General features: G+C 41.0%; 1 protein-coding gene across 1 annotated transcript; it reads right to left on the reverse strand.

Moving 5' to 3' along the window:
• Nucleotides 1-19: 19 nt before the first annotated feature.
• Nucleotides 20-22,888, reverse strand: LOC101876448 (protein ELYS-like). The gene is made up of 27 exons (XM_034060493.1): nucleotides 22,766-22,888; nucleotides 20,888-21,014; nucleotides 19,443-19,696; nucleotides 17,819-17,999; nucleotides 16,849-17,056; nucleotides 15,966-16,082; nucleotides 14,896-14,980; nucleotides 13,696-13,825; nucleotides 12,348-12,480; nucleotides 12,079-12,260; nucleotides 11,536-11,597; nucleotides 10,553-10,681; nucleotides 9,439-9,529; nucleotides 9,244-9,333; nucleotides 9,004-9,144; nucleotides 8,230-8,334; nucleotides 7,890-7,983; nucleotides 6,474-6,597; nucleotides 6,306-6,362; nucleotides 5,588-5,734; nucleotides 4,825-5,012; nucleotides 4,476-4,620; nucleotides 4,259-4,390; nucleotides 3,328-3,475; nucleotides 3,085-3,235; nucleotides 1,325-1,432; nucleotides 20-866 (listed from the first exon to the last, which is right to left on the reverse strand). The coding sequence occupies exons 2-27, from the start codon at nucleotides 21,006-21,008 to the stop codon at nucleotides 650-652; spliced, it is 3,540 nt and encodes a 1,179-aa protein (XP_033916384.1). The 5' UTR covers nucleotides 21,009-21,014; nucleotides 22,766-22,888; the 3' UTR covers nucleotides 20-649.
• Between the last annotated feature and the right edge of the window lie 1,275 nt (nucleotides 22,889-24,163).

Here is a 24,163-nt window from a genome sequence, read left to right on the forward strand (position 1 = left end):
TTTTTTTTCTTTTGTGCCAGTAAAGCTTCTGGAAGTTACTCTGAGATACAAAAAGCTCTCCATCTCCCTAAGATCCATGATACTCAGCATCTTTATTATTGGGCAAATCACATGCAAACTGTTGCTCTCTAGTATGGTAGCTGTACTGAAGATTACCTTACCTTATGGATGTAGTTCATTGTAAGGTGATGTTTCAGGTATGTCTTCTGAGCTTTGAGCCTTGACCACAATGTCTCCAATCACTCAGCTGTCATTCACTGAACTGGATTAGGAAACTGAAGCATATGCATCTTGCTTGTACATCAAATTATAGAGAACTATCGAGCACTTAAATGATGAGATGGTTAAGCCAGAAATTGCACCTTTAAGGATCTAAGTATACTGAAAAGTCCAATTTTAACTTGGATCCATGAAATGAAAGCAAGTGGATTTCACAAACCTATGGGACATCCTGCATACTGCAACTAACTCAGAACTAAAGTTTCCCCATTCAAGACTGTTCCCAACATACTGCTTCCAAAAGTACTGCATGTACAATAACCACATGCATGCTGTGAAGATTCCACAACTTGAATCCAACAGTGTTTGTGTTCATACTTTGGGGGGTTCATTTTGAACACAGTTTACGGGCTTTTGTCTTGGTTGGTTGTTACTGGTCTTTTAGAACACAAACCTTAACCACCAGAGGAGTCTCTAGCAAATTCAGTTCTGATGCTCTTAAGAACTTCTGTAAGGCGGAACCGTGCAGATTTGAATTCACTGGGCTGGACACCATGAAAGAAGTAGAATCTCTACATGGTGATTGCCAGCCTCCACCCTGCTCTGCAGAACATGAAGGAACAGGACGAACCACCAAATCCAGCAATCTGTTAAGAGGCACAATTTCAAACAGGAACATAAACAAATGCATGACAAAATTGTGTTCAAGAAATCTGAGATGATACCCAACAAAACCTCTCACTGAATTTACAAAATATTAAAATTTTGTTAACTGATTGTTAACAAAAACAATCACTTCTTTACCATTTGTACTTAATGTCCTAAACCTCTGCCTCTGAGGCAAGAATAACCCAATTTTAAGTTGCACAAATGACGTAATGCTTGTGTCACAGGAAAATTACCCGTCAATGATGGGATCACTTTAAAGTCTCCACTTTTCATTGTGTCCCCCTCAGGTGACCTCTTCTTTAGCAGATACAAAACTCAATGCAAACAGAACACTTTGCAAAGATGGAATACGCACACATACATACACACACATATATATATATATTTATGAGTAGGAGCCCCTTCTTGAAACACCTGTTCTGTAGATCTACTATACCTGGAATGTTTCTGTGCGAATTTTGTAACTGGTGTCCCACCAAATGCATCGGGCAACTCTGCAGCAGGAGGAGGAGGTGCTGGTGCTTCTGTAGCTCTAGGGCTAGAACTGAAAGGAAAATGTAACTGATTTTCATTCCCCTGCAGTGCAGACATACCAGAATTCAGGTTTATTTGAACATACCTTCTGTAGGGTAATGAACAGACAACTACCAACCCTTTCTGCTCTTGGGCATTCTGCCTATTTTTAAGTAAACACAACAAAAACTGGGCTGGAAATGGTCAAAGATTACAATTTGATCACACAATCCACTCTAAAAAGAGCCATACACAAACAGCTTAAGGGCTACTTGTGCAAAGTGTTTGACACTGTCCCACATGACATCCTTGGAGAGATCAGTTTGACAGGTGGACCACTCAGTGGATAAAGAACTGGCTGGATGGCCACATGCAGAGTTGTGGTCAATGGCTCAGTGTCCAGATGGAGACCAATAATGAGTGGTGTCCCTCAGCGATCAGTGTTGGGATTGGTCTTAACATTTTTGTCGGTGACATGGACAGTGGGATTGAGTGTGCCCTCAGCAAGTTTGCTGATGACACCAAGCTGTGTGGTTTGGTTGGTACGCTAGAGGGAAGGAATGCCATTCAGAGGGACCTTGACACGCTTGTGAGGTGGGCTGATGCCAGCCATAAGAAGTTTAACCATGACAAATGCAAGGTCCTACACGTGGGTCAGAGCAATCCCAGGCACAGCTACAGGCTGGGCAGAGAAGAGATTCAGAGCAGCCCTGCGAAGAAGGGCTTGGGGGCGTTGGTTGATGAGAAAACAAATGCGAGCCGGCTTCAGTGTGTACTCACAGCCCAGGAAGCCAACTGTATCCTGGGCTGCATCAAAAGGAGCTTGACCAGCAGGTCAAAGGAGGTGATCCTGCCCCTCTACTCTGCTCTTGTGAGACCTCACTTGGAGTACTGCACACAGTTCTGGTGTCCTCAACATAGAAAGGACATGGAACTGTTAGAACAAGTCCAGAGGAGGGCCACGAGAATGATCAAGGGCCTGGAGCACCTCCCGTATGAAGACAGGCTGAGAAAGTTGGGACTGTTCAGCCTGGAGAAGAGAAGGCTGCATGGAGACCTCATAGCAGCCTTCCCATATCTGAAGGGGGCCTATAAGGATGCTCGGGAGGAACTCTTCATGAGGGACTATAGTGATAGGACAAGGGGTAATGGGTTCAAACTTAAACAGGGGAAGTTTAGATTGGATCTAAGGAAGAAATTCTTTACTGTTAGTGTAGTGAGGCACTGGAATGGGTTGCCGAGGGAGGTAGTGAATACTCCATCCCTGGCAGTATTCAAGGCAAGGTTGGATGAAGCCTTGGGTGATACGGTTTAGTGTGAGGTGTCCCTGCCCATGGCAGGGGGGCTGGAACTAGATGATCTTGAGGTCCTTTCCAACCCTAACTATTCTATGATTCTATGAATCATAGTTTTGGTTTCAGCTCTCCTAAATTCTGTAAACACATTGAACATAATGTAAATTTATGTATTTGCATACAGTTGATTATAGCAGAAAATCTCTTCCCTCCAAATATTACTGATAATGGTACTGATTTCTTAAATGCTGTATAGTATATGTGCAAAACCCCAGACAAAGCTTTCTTCAGGTCACTTTCCCTCCAGAACACTAACATAATTAACATGGGTTTCTCTCTCTTTCCAAATATGTAGCTCAAGATGAAACGTTATTAAAAGGCTGCTTACCTATCATATTGTGGGAAACTGGTTTTCTGCTCGTTTCCTGCCCACACTTCTCCAGTTTTGGACAACACGTTACTGATGAAAGTTGCTCTTGTATGCACACGTCCTGCATTATGTTGTCTTGCTACTGTTGATAATGGCTTTGGTCTTGCAACTGTAAAGCGAGAGGGAAAAAAGTCTATCCTTGTGGAATCAAAGTGATGGTTACTTGTCCAGTAACCTGCCCTTTTTGCCCTGCAAAATTACCTTCTCTTGAGACTGATGAAGGCAGATGGTGAGGCTTAGCTCCCTCTGCAGCCAGTTTCCTTTGAACTCTAGGAAGGATCTTGCCATACTGTTCCAATATAGAATTTCTGGCAACTGCTCTCTCTCTCACGCAAGGATCATGATCACCCTGACAAATGAAAAGCATAAATCAAAATGTTAACTAATTACAGGCTGAGAAATTTGGGGCTGTTCAGCCTGGAGAAGAGAAGGCTGCATGGAGACCTCATAGCAGCCTTCCAGTATCTGAAGGGGGCCTACAGGGATGCTTGGGAGGGACTATTCATTAGGGACTGTAGTGATAGGACAAGGGGTAATGGGTTGAAACTTAAACAGCAAAGGTTTAGACTGGATATAAGGAAGAAATTCTTTACTGATAGAGTGGTGAGGTACTGGAATGGCTTCCCCAGGGAGGTGGTGAATACTCCATCCCTGGCAGTGTTCAAGAACAGGTTGGATGAAGCCTTGGGTGACATGGTTTAGTGTGAGGTTTCCCTGCCCATGGCAGGGGGGTTGGAACTAGATGATCTTAAGGTCCTTTCCAACCCTAACTATTTTATGCTTCTATTGCACAGCATTATCTGTGATATTTATTACTGAATAAGTTTCCTCTACAGACATGGTATAACTTGAGGAAATAAAAACACCACGCCAATTTTACCTGTACATGGGCATCCAGACTGCTCTCAGCTAGAAAAACAAAGTTGTGTGAAAGGTACAAGAAATGACACACAACATATGCTTTATTCCACAGAAATTAGTGTTACAACAAACTTTCGATAATCTGAACAATACGAAACGTATGTACCTGCACAACTGATTGATGAAAAAAAACCAGGATTTTCATTGAGTACTATCAAAACCAGTAACACCGAACAGAAATGTGCACACCCCACACAAATCTTGAGCTTACCACAAGAAGAGCCTTCATTGACTGGTTCAACTGCAGTGCTGGAATATAATTGGAACGCTGCAAATGGTGGACTAGAAGAAATTCATGATTCTGAACAGCAGCGCTGGTCTGCAGAAACTTCTCCAGACACTCCTGTGGGAAAGAACACATTGTAAAAATCTGCTCTGCTTCTGCCTCTTCTCTTTCCAATTAAGGTTTTTTCCTTGTCCACACTTACTTGTTCAGAGTCTGTGAAAGGCAGCTTCAGCAAGTCTTCCATTAGTCCCATCTCCTGGCAGAGCTCATACATGTGCTTTAACAGCTCTTCCGTATTTAACTTAGTCGTGTGTTGGTGCAACAGACCCCAGGCCTCCACCATGCACCTGCAGTTCATTTTGTTGAGATATAAAGGAATACCAGTAATTCATTTGGCTGAGATGCCATGGAATACTAATAGCATAACCAAAAACTGACCCAAACTGCTGTACTCAGAGCTTAAAGGAAATGTAGGGGCTGGTGATTTGTGCCACTTGTTCTGCACCTTTCACAATACTGGAGTGCCAGAATGGAGGGGCGGGCTTTTTTACCTGTTGGACAACAACACGGTGAGGAAAAGTCTAACTTCACTACTGCTTGACGTCGATGGCTTCATCATCTGCAAGTATCTGAGGGCTCGTCTGTGCTCTCCTTGGCTCATGAGGGCTTGAATAATTCTCCTGTGTTGCCAGGACACAGTTTTGATCGTAGCTGGATGAAAGAGCAGGGCCAGGGAATTCTGCAGACGGCAGAGATCAGGTTTGTTATGATACATACAGCCACACGTGCAACAAAGATATTCAAAAGTTTCTGAAAAATCATTTCGTCACACAGAACAAAGCGAATGTTGTAAGAGGAGTAATTCACACTTGTCTAGGTTAATCCGTATACAAACAGCACTCCTTGTAAACACGTTACAAAATAATACATTATTCTGTCAGACTGACAGATTTTATTCACATCAGGAAGAACAACCTTAAGCATCAGAAAGGACATGAATTAGGTTGAAAAGTCACGTCTGCATCCTTATGTCTCAAAGCGTGCTGCTAGAATCACAGTGCTCCCGTCTACAGTACCTAAACCATTGTTTCTGAGGAAGCGCTCAACTGGCTGCTGAGAATGACCTAAAGAAGGGCTTTGAAAAGTCAAATACCATCATCAAGCATTATGAAAACTCATGTCTTCTTTGTGTTAATCCATTTCCTGACAAAGTAGTTAAAACTGATTTCAAATCACAATTTACTGATGAAGATGTTGCAGCAATATTACAAAATGAATTCTCATGTTTTGGTATCAAATCTCTACCATACTTACTTCATAATCGTTGTGATCTAGAAGCCAGTAACCTTGAATAAGCTTCACAAGACCCCAAGGGATACCAAAGGCCGTTGGGAAGGAGTCAATTGAAGTCTCTGCTTTATTCGGAAATGAATGCATGATGTCTAGCAGCAAGTAAATTGTCTGACATCAAGTATCTAATTAAGGGAAATGAATTTGCTAGACCCAACACACTGCGTTTAGGAAAAAAAAAAAAACAAACAAACCTAAAACAAATGAAGAACTCGGAAGTGCTGGGAAGCAGAAAAGTGAAATGTTTTCATCTTACCAGTTTAAGCCATTATCACCTGAAGATACTCTGGTTGTAACCACAAAATTACATCCTAAATGAACAACCCAAAAGGAAAACCCTTGGATTTCTGCAAGGTATTGCAAAAGAACCACTTCAGATATTTAAAATTTCAGTTGTCAGCTCACCCTGTAAAGAGGATGGTCTGGGCAAAATTCAGGTACTGGTAGACCACTGGTAGGGAAACTTTTGCTCTGAAGCAGCACAGTTTTGTGCACCATTCCAGCTAGGAGCCATTTGCCAGAGATAAAGGTGCTTCAGCAAAACCAAAACTGGGTTCCATTTTGAGAAAAACCAAGGCAGAGTTTTGTCTTTAATATTTCTTAGTAAGCCTGCTTTCCCATGGCAGAAAAGACACGAATGTGCATGTACTGAAGGTGCAATGAGAATTACTAGAAAGGATACAATCGCGTGTTTGTAGCTCTCTTCAATGCTTTCTAGCAAATAGAGATCCAGCAGGGCCTGAAAGGGAAAGTTGCAAGTTCTGAAAAAGCTCCTGTCTTTCAGAAATCACTGGCTTTTGGGGGGGGGGTTGTTGTTGTTGCTGCTGTTTTCAGTGAACACAACACCTACGTGTAAACTAGCCGGTGGGTATTTCCCAGTTCCCCCTTCATCTCTCCGCCACAGCTTCTCCACTTGGTCTCCTAACTGGCAAACCATTCCATCAATCATCAAGCAGTCAGAATCCCATTTTCCTCTGCAACAAAAGGTAGCAAGGATTTGCACCTAGGCTCCAGCCACTAGGTGTAAGAATTTCCTTCAGTCAACACAAAGCAAAAACACCCATAAGTCAAGAAAGTAACATACACAGGCCTCAATATGGCTTGAAAGGCACATGAAAGACATTTCCAACTCAGATGAAAAACATTTGTTAGATCATACTGAGTTATTAAAGGAGTACAAAGCAGTAATCCTAAAAGCTCTCTTAAGGGAAAAGTTGTGATGACCTTTTAGTTTTCAGGTTTTCTTTTTTGTTGTGTTACTTGTATTACCCAAGGAAAACTAAGTTTTTAAAGTGCCAGAAATAACCATGCTCATCCTGTCTAACAGAGGAAACATACCAGTACTAAAGTACCAGGACTGTTCCTTATACCAAATCCAATGCCTTAAATTGAAATGTTCCAACACAGAGGTGGGAAACAACATAAAGGAAGTTTCAGATTTGGTTCTCAGCATCTCACTTTGGTTACTGAAATTCAAGTGACTGTCATAAAGCTGAGCAAACACGAAATTTTAGCAGCATCTTAACAGCATCTTTTATGTTTCTCTACACACACCACTGCAATTAGGCACGGGTGAACATTCTTCAAAAGTCCATCCCAGTCTTCTGCTGACTGTGACTTACCCTGTCCTTTCCTGATGATAAAAAGCAGCAAGAGCACACCACAGTTTGTATGCTTGTAAGGAACAAGCAAGACGCAAGCCAGTCCACAAAAGAGAGTTTACATGTGGAAGTGAATTTTATCCAACAGCCAGTAGAGTGCTAGGTGTGCCAGCTACATGTGATGGACACTAATTTTACTAAATTACACAAATGTCCTTGTGAGTTGGAGGCTTAGGCCAGAACAATTATTACCTTCTATTACCAGTCAACAAGAGAAAAGATCTTATTTATTTAAAACCAGAACCACGCTTTCTTCACTGTCCAACTGCTCTGCGAAAGCTGTGCTTTGCTGAACTGTAGGTGACTGATCCTATCCTAAACACGTGGCCCTTTTCAGCAATGACAAGTTGTACAGATTAGCCGACGCACTAAGTGCGCTACAAGAGTGGACAATACCAACAAATAGTTCTAAGCAGACCTATACAAAAACATTTAACACAAGAAAGTAACCTCTGTGATCAACAGAACACAAATATCACTGAAGTCCAGAGCATTGTTGGCCACTGCACTGAGCTTAGCAAATAAAGCTGTTGCTACAAAGAGCCATTCACTTCCACTTCTGAATTTGCAGTGGAAGTGTACTAGAGATTTCCCATAAGCCTTACCGTGATAAACACCCAAGTTTCTGTCGATGGCCAGTATAGTATCTCTGAATCAGAAGAAAATTGTAGAAAGGTCTAGACAAACACATATCATTGTCTACAGGCAATAAAGAAAAAGCAAGTTAAAGAAATAGTATAACATTTTAAAGCTAAAATTTTTGACTTGAAATACACGAGATGATACAAACTAAGCATCAAGAAGCAGCCTACAACTCTTAAAGTCGCCAGTCCTTCTTCGGCCTTTGCTAAGAGACACAAGCACAAGCATGACTAAGAATGTTGTGACAGGAATTACTTAGAGCACACCCTCTTTGTTACACACATTACTGCACTTGATACTTACCTAAACCCTCTGGGAGGAGATTGGATCGACAGAACCAGATAACCACTTGTGCATACAAAGAAAGGAGGCTGGTTACCACCTGCTTATTTCTCAACTCTGCATAACCTGCAAAAAGGCATGACATGATTTTTGCTATGAAAGTCCTTTCACTCTGACAAAACTTCCTTCATCAGACCAATAGAAAGTATAAAAACGTCTTGTCATTTTTCAGTCTGTTTCACATTTGCGTTTGAAGAAAACCCCACAACAACAACCAAAGCAAAAACAACAACTATGAAGCAACAGATTCACTAAAGATAAAACAAAAAATAAGGTTAATAAACAGCCTGAACTATTAAACATATTCTTGAATGAGGCACCTCTTTTTCATGTAGCAGAGATTTCTATGATAGCAAAGGGATATTTTATTTTTCCTCACTCTGCCAAGAAGAATTTGTAACATAAAAAGCAATAGAAACTCAAGTAACCTACATTACAAGTTACACATTTATGCTTCCATCATTGTTTTTAGTAATCTGCATGCAATTTGGCTTCTTGCTGAATGCAGCCACCCATATCCCCTGACCTGAAGACCACAACAAATTATTTCCCTTGCATTAATGTATACTAAGAGGTAGACCACACTTCTCAGATTTAATGCTTTCCTGCCAGATGACTTGGACAGTCTTCCAATCATCAAAAGCAGTAAAAGCTCATGTTTCCACAATTACAACCCAAGCCTAATTCTAAATCGTAATAAAACATACCAAAAGATTTTGTAAGACTCTTACAAACCTTTCTCTGTAAGCTCCTGTGCTTCTCTTAGAAAACAGTTTAAGATTGTGCTAAGGTTGCTCAGAAGCGACTGGCAGTGCTGAAGAGACTGTAACGTCTGTGGGTCAATGAAGTTGCAAGAGCCATCAAACAGCGGAACACCTTTTCAAGAAGAAGAAATGTCAAACCATTACATTGACTGAAGAAGCTCAAGGAGAAACAATGACTTTCTCTGTGCACAATGACTACACTGCTACTCACCAATTTGGTCAAATTCATGTTTTGCATAGATCACTTTGTTCCACGTCCACTCAAGAACAAACCGTAAATTAGCAGCAGAATTTGGCTGCTCTGAAAAAAAAAAGAAAACAAACCAGAAATAAATCCACAATCCCAGGCCAAAAAAAAAAAAACAAGCCCAAAAATCTATCATAAAGGCAACGTAGGAAGTATTACCTTCAGATGTCCAGTGTTTAATGCATCCAGTCAGAAGCTCTAAAGAACCTGTGCGGACAGCAGCTGACAATACCGCTTGTAACTGCTCTTCCTAAACATAACAGGCAACGTAAAATGAGAATCTTATACACTTTCAGTACCTGAACCATCAAGAGGGTTTCCACCCCTACACTCATTCAGACACCACAAAGTCTATTAGTACATGTGCTAATAATGTCACATTCTTTTGCCTCATTCCACACACAGGAAGGACTGATTCTTGACCTGAGGAACACGACACAGTTTTCCTGACATTCCTATTTATGCTAATTCTAATCTTTTTGCATGCCTCTGCATCGCAGTCTTAACACACTGAGATGCAATAAACTCTTCTCAGTAATATCCTCTGCTAATACCCTTTGTACATATTGTGCATCACAAAAGCATGAAGGGGACTGAACAAATACAACCAGGGAGTGTTTGTGTGGAGAGAATCAAGCAAAGGTCAAGCGGCTTTCCACACTATGAAGACATGAAGTGGTTCTGGTACCTAAAACAGTTGTCATTTTCTAAAATGACATACGCGAAACATTTGAATTCTACTATGTTTAAATTTTAGGCAGTTTAAACACAATATAATCCTGTAGTGGTGATCCTTGAGTAGGAATCCATCCCAAGGATGTCTATGCACAGGTATGCACAGACTTGCAAGATTAAGCTGCAGCTTTTCTCAGCTGCTGTTTTGATATTCCTTCACAGTGAAATGATCCTTCATCAAATTTTGCTTTTTGTTAGTTTGGGGTTTTATAAACACATTCAAAAGTTATTCTAAGAGAAAGATTCTCCAGGTAGCACATGACTAACTTTGACTTCATAATTCGTTCTGCATTCGTGTCACACAGAATTAATAGATGGGTCTCTAAAGACAGGTGTACGGGGCTGTTCTCAAACTCAGTCATCTGAGTATGAGAATACCAGTACGAAGTTAATAGCAGTTCGTAACCAAGAATACTAGTTGGCTAAGGTAACACCTGCATTTCAATGCAACTTGTGCATAACACAAAAATCAGATGTCTTGCAGCCCCTACAGCCCTACCAGACAAAATGGATATATGGTTCCCTCATATGCACTTACCTGGCTCAAACTGGAGGGTTGGACATCCGCTAGTCTTGGAGACAGCAGGCCAGCGGCAAGACACCTATTGTAGCTATCGTGAATGACTTCACTTATTGAAGGGCCAGATTTCTTCAAAAAATTCAAGGTCTGAAAAGCCAGGTTAAGACAGCATTATTATCCAATCACTAAGGGTCTGGGTGACCACTAGGAGAAGTAATGCAAACGTTCCCTGCAGCTCTCAGAAAGCTTGTGCCAGTAACATGCTTTAGGTTGCCAGTCTGAATAAGCATGCATTCCTCAGTAGTCTTAAAACACAGCAGCAAACCAAGAGTTCCGGTTTATACAAAGAAATCCTGCCCTTGCAATAGGTTACCTGTCAAGACACAGGGCTTCCCTTTTCCCCAAACACACAATGTTCATTGCTAGCTAACACTACCACACAACTTGAAATCACACTCTGGGAAAAAATTCCTTAGGTTAGAAATATTTAGTGAGCTCAAACTTCACTCAGTTTCAGACACTTAATTCAAAACTTTAATTCCATTACTGGTCACAATCCGTACAGTGTCTCAGAAGCTATAATTTGGCCAAGTCAGCGAGACAAAACATGGATTTCTTCTTAAGGAGTTAAATCATTTTTCGTTTTCTCCATTCTGTCCTCCTACTTCAAGCTACTCAGGCATCAAACCCCAATCTCAAGACTATGTAGGCACTTTGGCAGCTGGATAATAAAAAGGTAACCATGTGCTCTGACTTCCACAACATTTTCTTGCTTCTCGAGCAATGCTGTGCTCCTTTCCAGGCATTCAATGCCTGCTCGTGCCTCAACAGGTGACAATTGTAGTTTTACAGGGGGACCAAAAACATTGCCATGGCACGATACATTTGCAATGATGGATGTGGATGGGCAGGGTGAGCATAAAGTGATCTCTGGCCCTGAAAGCAGTGCACTGGAAAACCTACAAAAGGAACATCTTAATAAAGATACAGGAAAAGATCACCTCCTTCTGGAAGCCGGTGCAAGTCATATGAACAACTCCAGACTTCAGCAAGCACGTACCATCTGCAGAAACAAGGAATGTTTGATAGCCTGCTGTTAGGAGCTGTTTACATGTTTTAAATTGCAGTACCTGGAAAGATAGAACTGAGCACCCATTTGCTTCATCAGATCACTTACGAGCTTTTTCTTGTATGTAATTACTGCCTGTACTAATTTTATCCCTGGTGCTATGAAGGTGCTGTGCTTGGAGCTTCAGTTCAAAGTCATTTCGATTGGTGACCACCACCACTTCCCAGACTACATTACAAAAGCAACAAACCCCAAAATTCAGCAGACTGACAGAGATGTTGCACAATATTCAATACCTTGTATGGACAACATAACTTACCAAGGTATCGAGTACTGCTAGGTATTGGGTTGGTGAGGGTTTGGTGTTCTCTGGTTTGTTTTGCTTTTTGAGCCACCAGCAACAAACAAAAGAACCAGTAAGTGGCATCTGACCTCTATTTCAGCTTATCACTATCAAAAGCAGGGAAATACCTACCAAAATTATAGGTGCTTGGATTAAAATACTGCTCAGGTGGTGGATAAGAAGGAGGAACTCCCCGACTTAGACTCCGCTCATGTACCACAATATCCAAAATGAGGTTTGGAGAAGTCATGCTTATTACAGAATCCAGTGACCAGAAGGCAAAGTAGGGGCAATCATGAAGGAATTCTTCTGGCCTTAAAGGAAACAAGTGTGTAAGCGATACACTGACTTTCTAATGAATTATTTGTTGGCATACTGAAGAGCACTACATAAAAATCTACCTTAGTGAATCTGGCATTTGAGCATGGTACCAGCGATTAATGTCAAATACACCCAAATACGTAGATGATTTTGCCTGACCATAGGTATTCACTTGCCAGCTGAAGATTGATACACTGGTGTCAGGAGATATTACTGTAAAAGACAAGACATTGTTTCTTATTTGTAGAGTAGATGAGTTAGCTGATATTTTTAACACACCACATTCTATTTGGGCTTAATTCTGTTATATCACTCATGAAGCATGACCTTTCTTAAGAATAATAATAATAATAAAAAAGTATGGAATAGCAAATACCTCTGTGATAGGTTTCAGTCATACTGCCCCTTTTTCTTCTTCAAGTGGTATAGTTCTAATCCAAATACACACTTTTTAGATAATTCCATTTTCCATGCATTACAAGTTGATCAAGGCTGGATTAATAGTTTAGCAAAAAAATCTGCTAGGAACACGTACGTTGTTACTTTCAGAAAGCATACAAATAATTATTGTATGCACTTGGAGCACTCAGTTGGCATTCTGAATTTTCAGATTTGACCAAATTACAAGTTTTAAGAATAACTTCTTTACAGCATATTCAGAATCGAAGAACATCGTTAGCACACAAAAGAAATAAATAAAAGATCAAAACCCAAGAAAGAAGAAATTGCAATAAACATTTTAACCTCAAACTTTCACAGTGTTTCTCTCCACTTCCCTCAACAAGCAGCACAGCCTGTCAGGGAAGAATGCATTCTCCAGGTGTAAACAAAGAATGTGTGTATCATGTACACAAACAGAGTAAGGAACCAGAAGGCAGTTTGTTTGGCAAAATGTTTCTCTGCTCTCTATTGAATTCATCATCATTACTGCTCGGGGATCCTCACACACTTTATTGTATTCCATTGTGCACTTCTTGGCTGTTTCAGTTTTGTCAGCTGCTGAAACTGGCTTTCAAGTTATGAATTCTTTTCATGGTTCAGAGGACAGCTTCACTACTTGCTTCAGCCTACACCCAACAGAAGCTCATATTTCCTACAGCTTAAATTGAGCAGGTTCTGAATAAAAGCTAATTAGAAACGGTCAGAAAAAATACAGGTATTTGTGCACATCTCACATAATTTTTGCTTGTTGTCTGATGATCCTAGCAGACATTGCTATAGCATGTCAACAATCGTAAAATAAAACATTTTTTCCCTGATTGACGTCTCATGTAAATTTAGCACCCAAGTTTTCCTTTTTAATGCGCTTAAGAACCTAGTCCATACAGATAATCAATATGTGCACACTGTGGGTACAAAACAGCATTCACTGCTTAGAATCCCAAACCCTTTCCTTTACAGTAAGGAAACACAGACATCAGAACAAACCTTCATTAACACTACCCTCTCTGTCAACATGGTTGCGAAATTTTTCCACGGTCTGACAGCTGAGTAACTTAGTACTGCTGGTCTGCCCTCTCAGGTCTAAACTGTACCTTTCATCACAGTATTCCAAACCCTGGGGAAATATAGAAGAGAGAAAAAGTAATTTTGAGATAAAGCCATACATTATATCTTAATAGGAAATAATATCTATTTATCTCTATGTAATACAATATGCATATTATAGTGTGTATTTCCCATGATTTTATCTCTGATAGCAAATAGAAACTACATTTGACATGCATGAGAATTAGGGCTCAAATTGTAACACATAGTCCCTGTAGAAAAGAGCACTGTGATAAAAAAATAATTTCTATTTCATCCCATAACTATTAAGAATATGCAAGAGAAAGTATTAAAATAGGAGGAAAGATTTGCTCTGAATTAAGATTATTTTCCCCTCAAAGAGTTTGGAAGAGTTGTAAACATACTGCAGAACAGACTTATGCAGTATACAGACACATTATCTGTTAAGAGATCTGAGACATATCTCATATTTTTAACACATCATCTTCAGAGCCAGATCTAAAAAATGTATACCCTTCTGAACAAATCATGCCACTCTTTACTGCATTTCTATATTTTCCTGGCTTTAAGTGTAACATAGCCAAAAGGTAGGAGTTCTCTTTACAGCCACTAAGCTTCAGGATCAACACTTGAGGTACATTTCAATTGAAGTCCAGTTGTCAGAATTCAAAAGAAAAATATTAAACAGGGATCACAAATGAATAAAGAGATTGCAGGAGAGGCAAGACCATATTTTAAGAAAGCTGACAGAAATAAGCTTCTCTGGGTCTGAAGTTTGCTTACACAAAGGTATTCAAAGCCCTGTCTTCTTCAGCTACACGTCATTAATTTGCTGTTTTAATTAAGAACAATTTTATATCTAAAGGCTGTTTCCTCTTGCACAATTGTATTTATTGGGGCTCTTTGCAGATGACTCTAGTTGGAACACATGACGCTGCATTATAAAATTGTTGTGGCTTGTCAAAAAACACAACGGCCAGGCCCAAGAAGACTCAGAAAACGATTCCTTTTTTCCTCTGCTCTGAATTCCAATGGTTTAATATCAGCCCCTCCAACTTCACTAATTCACATCCAGAGAAAACTGCTATTTTCATCTTTTCACACACATGCATATCTTACCTCGTACATGACTTGTCCTGAAGCCAGGCGTTTTCTGTCACCAAATGCTAACTGCAACAGATGTAAACTCACAACATCACCTTCACTGAAAAAGGTATAAATGATGAAATCTGATTACAATGCTGCTCTATAGTTCTCATTATTGTTTCATTAGACTGAATTTTTCTTAATAGCATGCTCTTGCTGAAAAGAAACACACCATTTCCCAAAACATGACAATTGGTCACATGCAGCCACTAAAACAGATGGGAGGAAATGTGGACACTAAGAGCTTCAGTGGCAAATGCCAGCCATACCATATGAAAGCTTTAAGACATTACAGGGACCAAAATGTCTTGGAAACAGTTCTTCACAGTGAAGAGTTGTGATCAACACTGCTTTAAAGTCAAACTTTACAAGACTGCAACTCCGTGAACAGCTGAGCTGGTCACATAGCCTGGTGATGCTGAGAGAGAGAGAGAGAGAGAGAGAGAGAGCTTTCTCCCTCTCACTTCCCACCAAAGCCCCAGTCCCTCTCCTGCATACACTGCATCTTCCACATCCTGATTTGATTCACCAGCCCAGCAGGAAAACACTGACTTCTCTCCTGAACACAGATCGTTTTCTGCCACGTGAGCTCAACCAGCTCACAAAGGCTCCAGAGAATGCTGAAGCAGGGTCAAGGCAATCAGCAGTACTGTCACCTCCCTCAGAGGCAGAAGGCTGCTATATCAGCATGCCTAGTCTTCCAGATCTGCAGCCTCAACTACTTTGACTGGTGTTTTGATACCATGGAGGGAAATACAAACAAAATGTGAAGCTGTCATCAAGAAACAAAGGAAACCATTTCAGAATGCAAGCACAATAATACAGCCACTGTTGCTCTACCTTCTTTTCTGAAGGTGAGAACTAGGAACTGTTCACGTCTGCTAAACCCTGTGAAAATTGCATTGTAAGCTTAATACCTCTCACACCTGAGCAGATCTCCCGCACAGCTAAGGAGATTCTAACTGATGCATGTGTAGCGACTGTATGTTAATAAATATGTAAAAAGGTAATAATTCAGTGGCTTAGAGTAAGGTCTTACTCACCTTTCTTGTGTAGATTGGACAGCCCACAAGTAGCAACAATTGCGAGGGTCATTCTCAGGCTCTTGAAAAGTAACAGCATAGACAGGAATCCTTCCTCCTTCAAGCTGAGAGTGGTGCCTGCAGGTTTTAAAAAAGAAAAAGAGAACAGGTGAGCCTACTGGCCTTAACTCTTTGTACAAGTGTAGAAGCATTTTCTGAGCATCCTTATGCCCAAGGACGGAAGGGCACACCTCCAGCACAAACTAGTGAGACAAGGAAGCAATTACTTGGTATGCAACAGTCAAGAGGTGAGGAAATTACTGTCCATCCCATGCAAGAACCTTGGTTTATGTCCTCCTCTACCTGAAGAGCAGGAACAGAAACAATTACTTCAGCTGCCAGGCAAAAGACTCTTCCTGCTGGTGTAGCCTATTTCAGTATTGAACTAAAAATGCAGCACAGCTTCTAAACCTATTTAGAACAGTGCCAGACAGAAGCAGTTTCTCTTTTCTTTACTTGGACTATGGAAAGTATCTTTCATCCAGACTTCTGAACCTTGTCTGCACCTTCACAATCTATGCTTGCCACCTATTTATTGCTCCCCTGCCTATTAATGCATCCAAGAGTTTCCAATGCGTCACTGCAGATTTGCTAAAGTGGACAAATGAGATGATTTCAAGTGAGGTTGTTCGTTGGTAGATTTAAGATAATCTCTTAATTCTTCTATTGCTTATAAATTCACATGTCCCTTACTCTCATTTCCAAGTGTTGCAAACAAACTGTCTTTCACAGGCATTGTTGCCATTTTCTCTGTCAAAGTTCTTTTTACACTAACATACTTCCTGAAGCAAAAAAAGGAGATCCCTTCACCTCCAGGCATGGCAGAGTGTAAAGTCCTACTTACTCCCTCTTCAAAGTTTTCATATTCCATAGCGACAGGTAGCCATCAGAAAAACCCACAGCAAGCTGATTGCTTCTGCTTATGTAGCACAGCGTTGATACTGATGTTCCTGATGGAGTTTGTAATTCAAAACAGAGATGTCTCCCTTCCCTGGTCACAGTTTCTCTTCTTTGTGGAACTTCAGCAGGAATTCTGGTGACAACTTCTAGATCTACACATACAAAACCACACAATAAATGGATGCGGTATGCTATTGCAATTGCATTTTAAACACTGACATGACCGCACATGTAATTTAACTCTACTGTTCCCTGCTTATTACCCATTCATGCAACACTTCTTTTGCTATTTCTGTGTGGGTATCTTCAAATAACAGAACTCCCTGACCAGACAGGAATTCTCACATGCATTTCAAAACCCAGTAGAACCCTCACAGACAGATTCTGCTTGACTCTGTAAACCAGGAGTCTGGGCCTCTTGAAGAGTGAGTTGAAGAGATGTCAAATCTTGAAGCCACTCTTACAGTAGCCACAACAGTGTATGCACTCTGAGTACCCAAACTGGAGATTTCATTCATCCAAAAGCATGATTATTCTAAGTCAGATGTATTTTCAAAAACTAGCCCCAGTTTCACCTCAAGTCATTTAACAGGAGCAGGAGAACATTCCAGAGAAAGAGAGCACCTCTGATACAACTTCCTATTAGGCAGCTGTACTGACTCAGATGGCAAAATTCCTGCATCTCACAGGCAAGAATCATAGTGACATACAAGCTGGAAGGAGGGTGTTTATAACATTAGAAGGAGTATTAAGCCACTCCTTATAATTTTAATCAGTTCAGGACTACACCATGTCAAAACACCGCCTGTAATCACCAGTCATAAATGTCCACAAACTAAAATCCTCCAAGTGGGTTATTTAAAAGATAAAAGTTTCCTTACTTTTAAATTAAAGTTTAAAAAATTCAAGCTTACCTGATGCTTCTATTTCAGTCTGACTGCAAGACAAATCATCCAGACAAAGGTCAACCAGAAGCAGATGTCCAACGTCTGTAGCCACCACTGCCACTCCAAAGAGCCATCGCAGACTCTGATGCAGGTGCCAAGTGCTCACACTGGCTCCTCTGTCATTAGTTATGGGTTCTATAGCTGTTACCTACAGGAAAACAACAAGGTAACATTTAAGCTGTGTGACAAGCTACATAGAAATCACTCCCAAGTGAAGCTAGAATTAGCACATCAAACACAAGGTCTCAAAGACAAAGCATTTTTCCAATTATATTATGAAAAAAGAAAAAAAAAAAAACAAACAAACCACCAACAAATCAAGCTAACACCCTGTACAAAAATATGCCCTTACCTTCCATTTACTAGATTTATTTAACTGAATTAACTTCCGCTTAACTGGTGCATTCTATTACTACAGCTTATGAATTTCCATTTCCTACTTAGAAATAATTAACTCGAAGAAAACACAGAAAAACAGTTATATACAAAAAACTTTGTCATATGTAAGGGACTTAAAGACAAAACTAAATCTAGTTCTCCCACTGCTCATAGGTTGGCATGTGACATGGTTCCTGCTATACTTTCCCAATATCCAACTTAATTAGATTTAAGAAATGAAACCTAGCAAAGTTATGTCGTCTTTCACAAAATTTACTATTTGATTATTTGCTAATGTCAGCACACAGCTTGCCTTTTCCTCTAAACTCCATGATTTATGAAAGTGATAGGCAAACTAACACAGTGGAGTACTAACCAAACTCATACCTACAGGAATTACCACAATACAAATGCTTCCTACCAGTAATCACTCTGTAGCATTACAAACAAAACTCCACCTGGATTCTAGCAAGTCAATCCAAATCATGTTACAGAAAGCTTAATAGGAAGTGAGTATTTTCTTTGTTGCAGATTCTAAGATGATAAAAATATAGTGAACCTTCATCTTCTCTTAATGCTGACCTTGTTTACATTTAGACAAAGAGACCAGAGGAGATTAAATCATTTGAGTTTATATGGTATAGAAAATAGATCAAATTAGTAACGTTACAGCTGTGTATCCCATCTACATAGATTATTGAATAAGCCGAGATTCAAGGACTGCACATTGAAAGACAATCTCTCAACAATCTGTCAGGTAATGCACTACAGGCTCTTTTTTCCTACCCTAAGTCAGCATAAAAATATACTCTGCTCTAAAGTCACCTGCTTGCTACTTTGAAATTCATGGGAATGTGCCTAAGTCCTTTACAGCACAACTATGGAAGTTTGAGATATTTTAAAGACAGCATTTCTGAGAGAAATTGACCATTAAGAAATGTACATTACAGACACTTTCAAGAGTAGTGGTTTTTCATTTATCACTCTGGCAAAAAATAAAAAAGATTGTTTTCTATGCCTTTTTGGTGGAAGAGGAAAATGAAGTAGGTATGTGCTCTACAATAAAACAAGAAAACTTGTTTTACTTTTACTAAACTCAAAAGATAATGGTTGATGCAAGATAGGAAAAACACCTCCAAAGCTCTTCCTGAAACATGGTTTTGCAGCACCTAACAGCTTAAAAGCTTTGTTTTTCTGATTAAAAAGTACATACCCTTCCTGGAAGAACAACTGCTTTAACCACTCGTGATATTGCAAGGTCATACAGACAGAGCACACTTCTCTCTGTTTCTTCCAACCCAACCAGCAGTCCAGTTCTCTTCTGCCAGGAAAACTCCTTTACCACACGGACAATGGGGGGCTGTTCATTTACTCCACCAAAACGGTAGGCAGAGAGCCGCTCTCCTGTCACAGAGTTCACTACCTCGAGCTGAGGACCACACGCCAACCAGGCCAGGACTTTTCTCCCTGGAAGAGGAAAGAAAGCTGATGAAAGCAAATCTCCAACAGAAGACTGGAACAGCTGAAAAGTCACCGTCACTGCCCCTGTCCTTCAAGACATGGACCTAGCAGAGGAAAACCAATTTACCTAATTCTCATCAAGTATTTAAAATCACCCACTGAGACCCTCAAGCAATACATCTTAGAATTAACAACCCTATTATTTGCATTTGTCATTCCCGCAATGAAGAATTCTGGTTGTTCAGGACATAGTGATATATTGATCTATAGTCTTTATACCATATTCATCTTGGCTTTGCTAGAAATCATCCAGATACACACAGGAATACAAGTCTTAAATCCTACTTCAAATGCAACAAATCTAAACCATTTCATTGCTACTTTATTAAATTCACTGCCTTGGCCAGGGAATTGGACTCAGCAAGAAATGAGCTTAAAACAACACTGCATAAGTAAATGGAAACTTTTACATGTGCTGATCACAGAAAGGACTTACATATGTTGTTTCACTGGACTACTTCAAGCTCAAAGAAGTATTAACCCAATTACTGCCCCTACACTCATGTATATAAATTCTACCTGGTCTAAAAAGAAGCCCACACATATGCATAGGCACCCAGCTCTACCTTCAGATCACCTAAAAAGTCATCTGCTTACTCTGCTTTGCCACTTTCAGCAGCTCTCACTGGGTGCCCATCTGCATCCCATTAATACTTTGGAAATATGGCTGCAGCCATGAGCAGTGCTACCCTCTCCCTTCTGATTTTATTCTGAACAGAAAGCAGGGGCTTCTGCCTCTCTAACACTGTAGAGGAACTATTGCTGTATATGATGTTATATCATACATGCTGGAGCTCAAGCTCGTACAAATCAATATGGCCCAGAAGATCCCTCTTACTTTTTTGAAAACCATCTTTTCTTTAATTCAGAACTGGGGAGGGCTAACAGACTCAGCATGATGAAGGCATTATTTTAATAGCACAAGATTGGTGCAGGCTGTTGCCATTTTAAAGTTTAACTATACTAATGATTTAACATTAGCATTTCTAACACCTGAAACATCCTTTTCATCCTCTCAGAACCTGATGCATCTTAACAGCACCAAGCAGACACAGTTGACGCTATGACCCTATGCTTCAGGCAATCACCAGGCAAGAATCACTTTCTGCAAGATCAGATCTAGAGGAAAACGCTCACCTCCAGAAAACTTCCCACACAGCACAGAATCCAGGCTTATCTCATCTTCCCCAAGTGCCTGAATAGTCACCTCTGGAAAATGCAGCAGACTGCTCGTTGCCCGAGCCCTTAGGTCTCGCATTCTTCACTGTAAATAAAGAAGAACACACAAAACCACACTCATGTCAGCAATCAATATTTCTGAGATTAACAAAAGTTTCATCAGCACGCAGGGAAAAATCTCCTATGAGTCGCCTGAAGCTCTTCTGCTTACAAAAATGGCGATCAGGACAGCTTTTGATCTCTCAGCAGAGCACAAGCAGAATCCTTTGCTTTTCTGACATCTGTGAGATCACCAACAAATAGTGACAAGTCTTGACAAGAGAAGTAACAGAAAAAACCCAGTACACTGAGTTCAAGTTCAGCTCTGCTCACATGGGTTTGTGAGGGGCAACCTGAGAAAAACTGTCTTTTAAAAAGCTTCTCAGGAAGAGGTGCAAGTTTCCATTTGTCCTTTTCCTTGATTTTGTGCTTTATTGTTTCTTGTCATTTGTCTTCTAGTAGATTTCATGTTGTCATTTATATCTTAATCACTTTTGCATGTTCAGTTTGACCATTAAGGAACACTAAGTTCTTCACTACTTCCATTCCCCAAAATTCTTCTGGAAAATGTGCTGTTGATATTTCCCCATCATAAGCAATACAGACTTCAGAGCAATGAGGTCATGCAGAGGTAAGCAGTGGAAGGTACCAGAGACTATTTCAAGTCTCTCTTGTATTTGCATTCAAAGAAGAGAAAGGCCTTCCAGCAGCACAGAATGGCTGAGGTTGGAAGGGACCTCCAAGAGGTCATGTGGTACAACACCCTGTTCAGGCAGGGTCACCTAGAGCAGGCTGTTCAGAACTACATCTAAATGTCTTTTGAACATCCATCTCCAAGTATGGAGACTCCACAACCTGTCTGGGTATCTTGTGCCAGTGCTCAGTCATTGTCAGGTTTTTCTGATGTTCATACAGAGCCTTCTAGTGTTCTACATCAGCCTTCTAGTGTGTGCCCAGTGCCTCTGGTCCTGCCACTTGGCACCACTGCAAGGTGCCTGGCACCAACTTCTAAACCCTCTCCTTTCAGATATTGATATGCATTGGTGAGATCCACCCTGAGCCTTTTCTTCTGCAGGATGAACACCACCAGCTGTCCCAGCCTTGCCTCACAAAAGAGCTGCTCCAATCCCTCCAACCACCACTGTAGTCCTTTGCTGCATTCTCTCCAGTGCCTCCCCATCTCTCGTGTATCTTCCCCTATCTCTGGGGAGCCCAGACCTGGACACAGCACTTCAGGTGCAGCCTCACCAGCTGTGCCTCCTCCTGGTGCGGCCCAGTGTATTGTAAGCCTTGTTTGCTTGTCACACTTCTTACTGAGGGTGCACTGCCTCATTACCCAGATCTCTAATGAAAATGTTGAACAGACAACACACACCCCCCTGCCCACAGTAGCCAAGTTAGCAAGTTAAACTGTCTTGCAGAGTTAACCAGCAAGCATAAAAGCTGCCACAAGGAAGGACACAGAACAATGCATTGGGAAGAAGAAGAAGGAATGCCTATCTCCATTTTGTGGCAGTTAAGCTGCTGTGCTAGCTGATACATATCTGAAACTACACATTTAGTTTGCAAGGAGAGCTAAGGACCCCTTCACTTTTAGGAAGGACACCACCCAAAACACAGTCAATTTCTAACTCCTTCTTGCACAAGAAGAAATAAAACAAAGTTCTTCTGAGAAAAACAGCATCCACTTTCTTGAATAAACAGCCAAGGGATGGTAAAAGCGTCACAGAATTTTCTGAATTCCCATTCATTACTGGTTCAATGACATTTTCACCAGGAAAGCAGGAAACAACTCACAAGCATTGGGGGAGCAGTAGATGGAAAAGACACTTCCTGCACATCAGTAGTCAGGGCCAGTGAATTTGTGCTTTGCCGTATTTCACTCCTGCAGAAAGAGGATTTAGGGAGTAAGTCAGCAGGTGATTTAGTGAGTATCACTGGATCATTTTTTTCCACCTTAAGCAGAAAACTTCCCCTCAGTGTGTCAGGCAAAACCCTACAATTAGTCCAAAAGCTAAGTTTTAGTCTAAAAAGCCACTCACAGTACTCTGCACTGGACTGAATCAAGTGACACTGCTGTAAAAATACCTCCGCCTCTTGTCATGTCCCACCTGTGAGGAGAATGACTATGATTTGCAAATCCCCTCAGTGTGGATGAAGGTGAGATAACCCTCACGTACACAGACACCAACTTTAAGGGAACTAATATTCTGTAAACCTCAGCCCTCCCACAGTTATACTCCACCTGAGCTATGCGGCTTTGTGAGAAGTCAAGGTAGGGCTTTTGTAGCTTAACAGCTTTAAGAGAAAAGAATGGGAGGGAGAAGGGGGGAGGAGGGGATATGTTGGGAAATCACCTGTCCTGGGTACAGTGCTGGACCTGCCAGTGCCAGTCTCTGTGTGGACACTCTCACAGAGGTGCACAGGTGTATTGGCTCCAGGTCCTGGATTTCTGGAGCTTTCTCTCCCCTCAGCTCCAGGAGGCCTGAGACACCAGTCAGCCAATGGGGACACCAGGCCCCTCCCTGTGACTCCCCTGTCCTATTGCTGGCACCTTCCCTCAGGGCATTGTCCAGGCTCACACCACACTCACTTGGGCCTTGACCCTTACACCTCTGCATCTAAAGGTGTCATATAGGGGCCATTCTTACCTCCAGTCATCCAGACCGGTGGGCTGAACGAAGCACTTGAGCTACCACATTTGGCCACACACCCCCAGAAGTGTCAGCATTCCCATCAGAATTAAGTCCCTACATTGCCCATCATTTTACCAAACACAATCAGAAAAACAATATTAGATCTGAAAGATTGACACCACACTTGTTTCTCTTGGCAGAAGCTCCAGACCTGGAGTTATTAAAGAGCAAATGAAATTTCAAGTGCTTAACTACTGTGGCATTAGAAGCAGACAGAATAGTCTGATATCTGAACTCATGAGAGGTTTGATATTATATTGTGGGCCCCTAACCAACTGGCATATTGTCAGTTTACTCAAGCTCAAAAGCCCCTGGAGGGTCTTGTCAGGGCAATACTGACAGAGGTGTGTGTGAGCAGCAAATAGTGAAGATGACAAGAAAGGGAAAACATCAGGCTCAGATGACCAGAGGTTAAGGAATCTGGCCATGTTGCCCACTACTTGTAAACTTGCTTTAGGAAATCAAAATCTGCTTGCTATCTGTAGCTGTGCTTATGCTG

Source organism: Melopsittacus undulatus, chromosome 3 (genome assembly GCF_012275295.1).
Source record: "Melopsittacus undulatus isolate bMelUnd1 chromosome 3, bMelUnd1.mat.Z, whole genome shotgun sequence".
Taxonomy (NCBI): domain Eukaryota; kingdom Metazoa; phylum Chordata; class Aves; order Psittaciformes; family Psittaculidae; genus Melopsittacus; species Melopsittacus undulatus.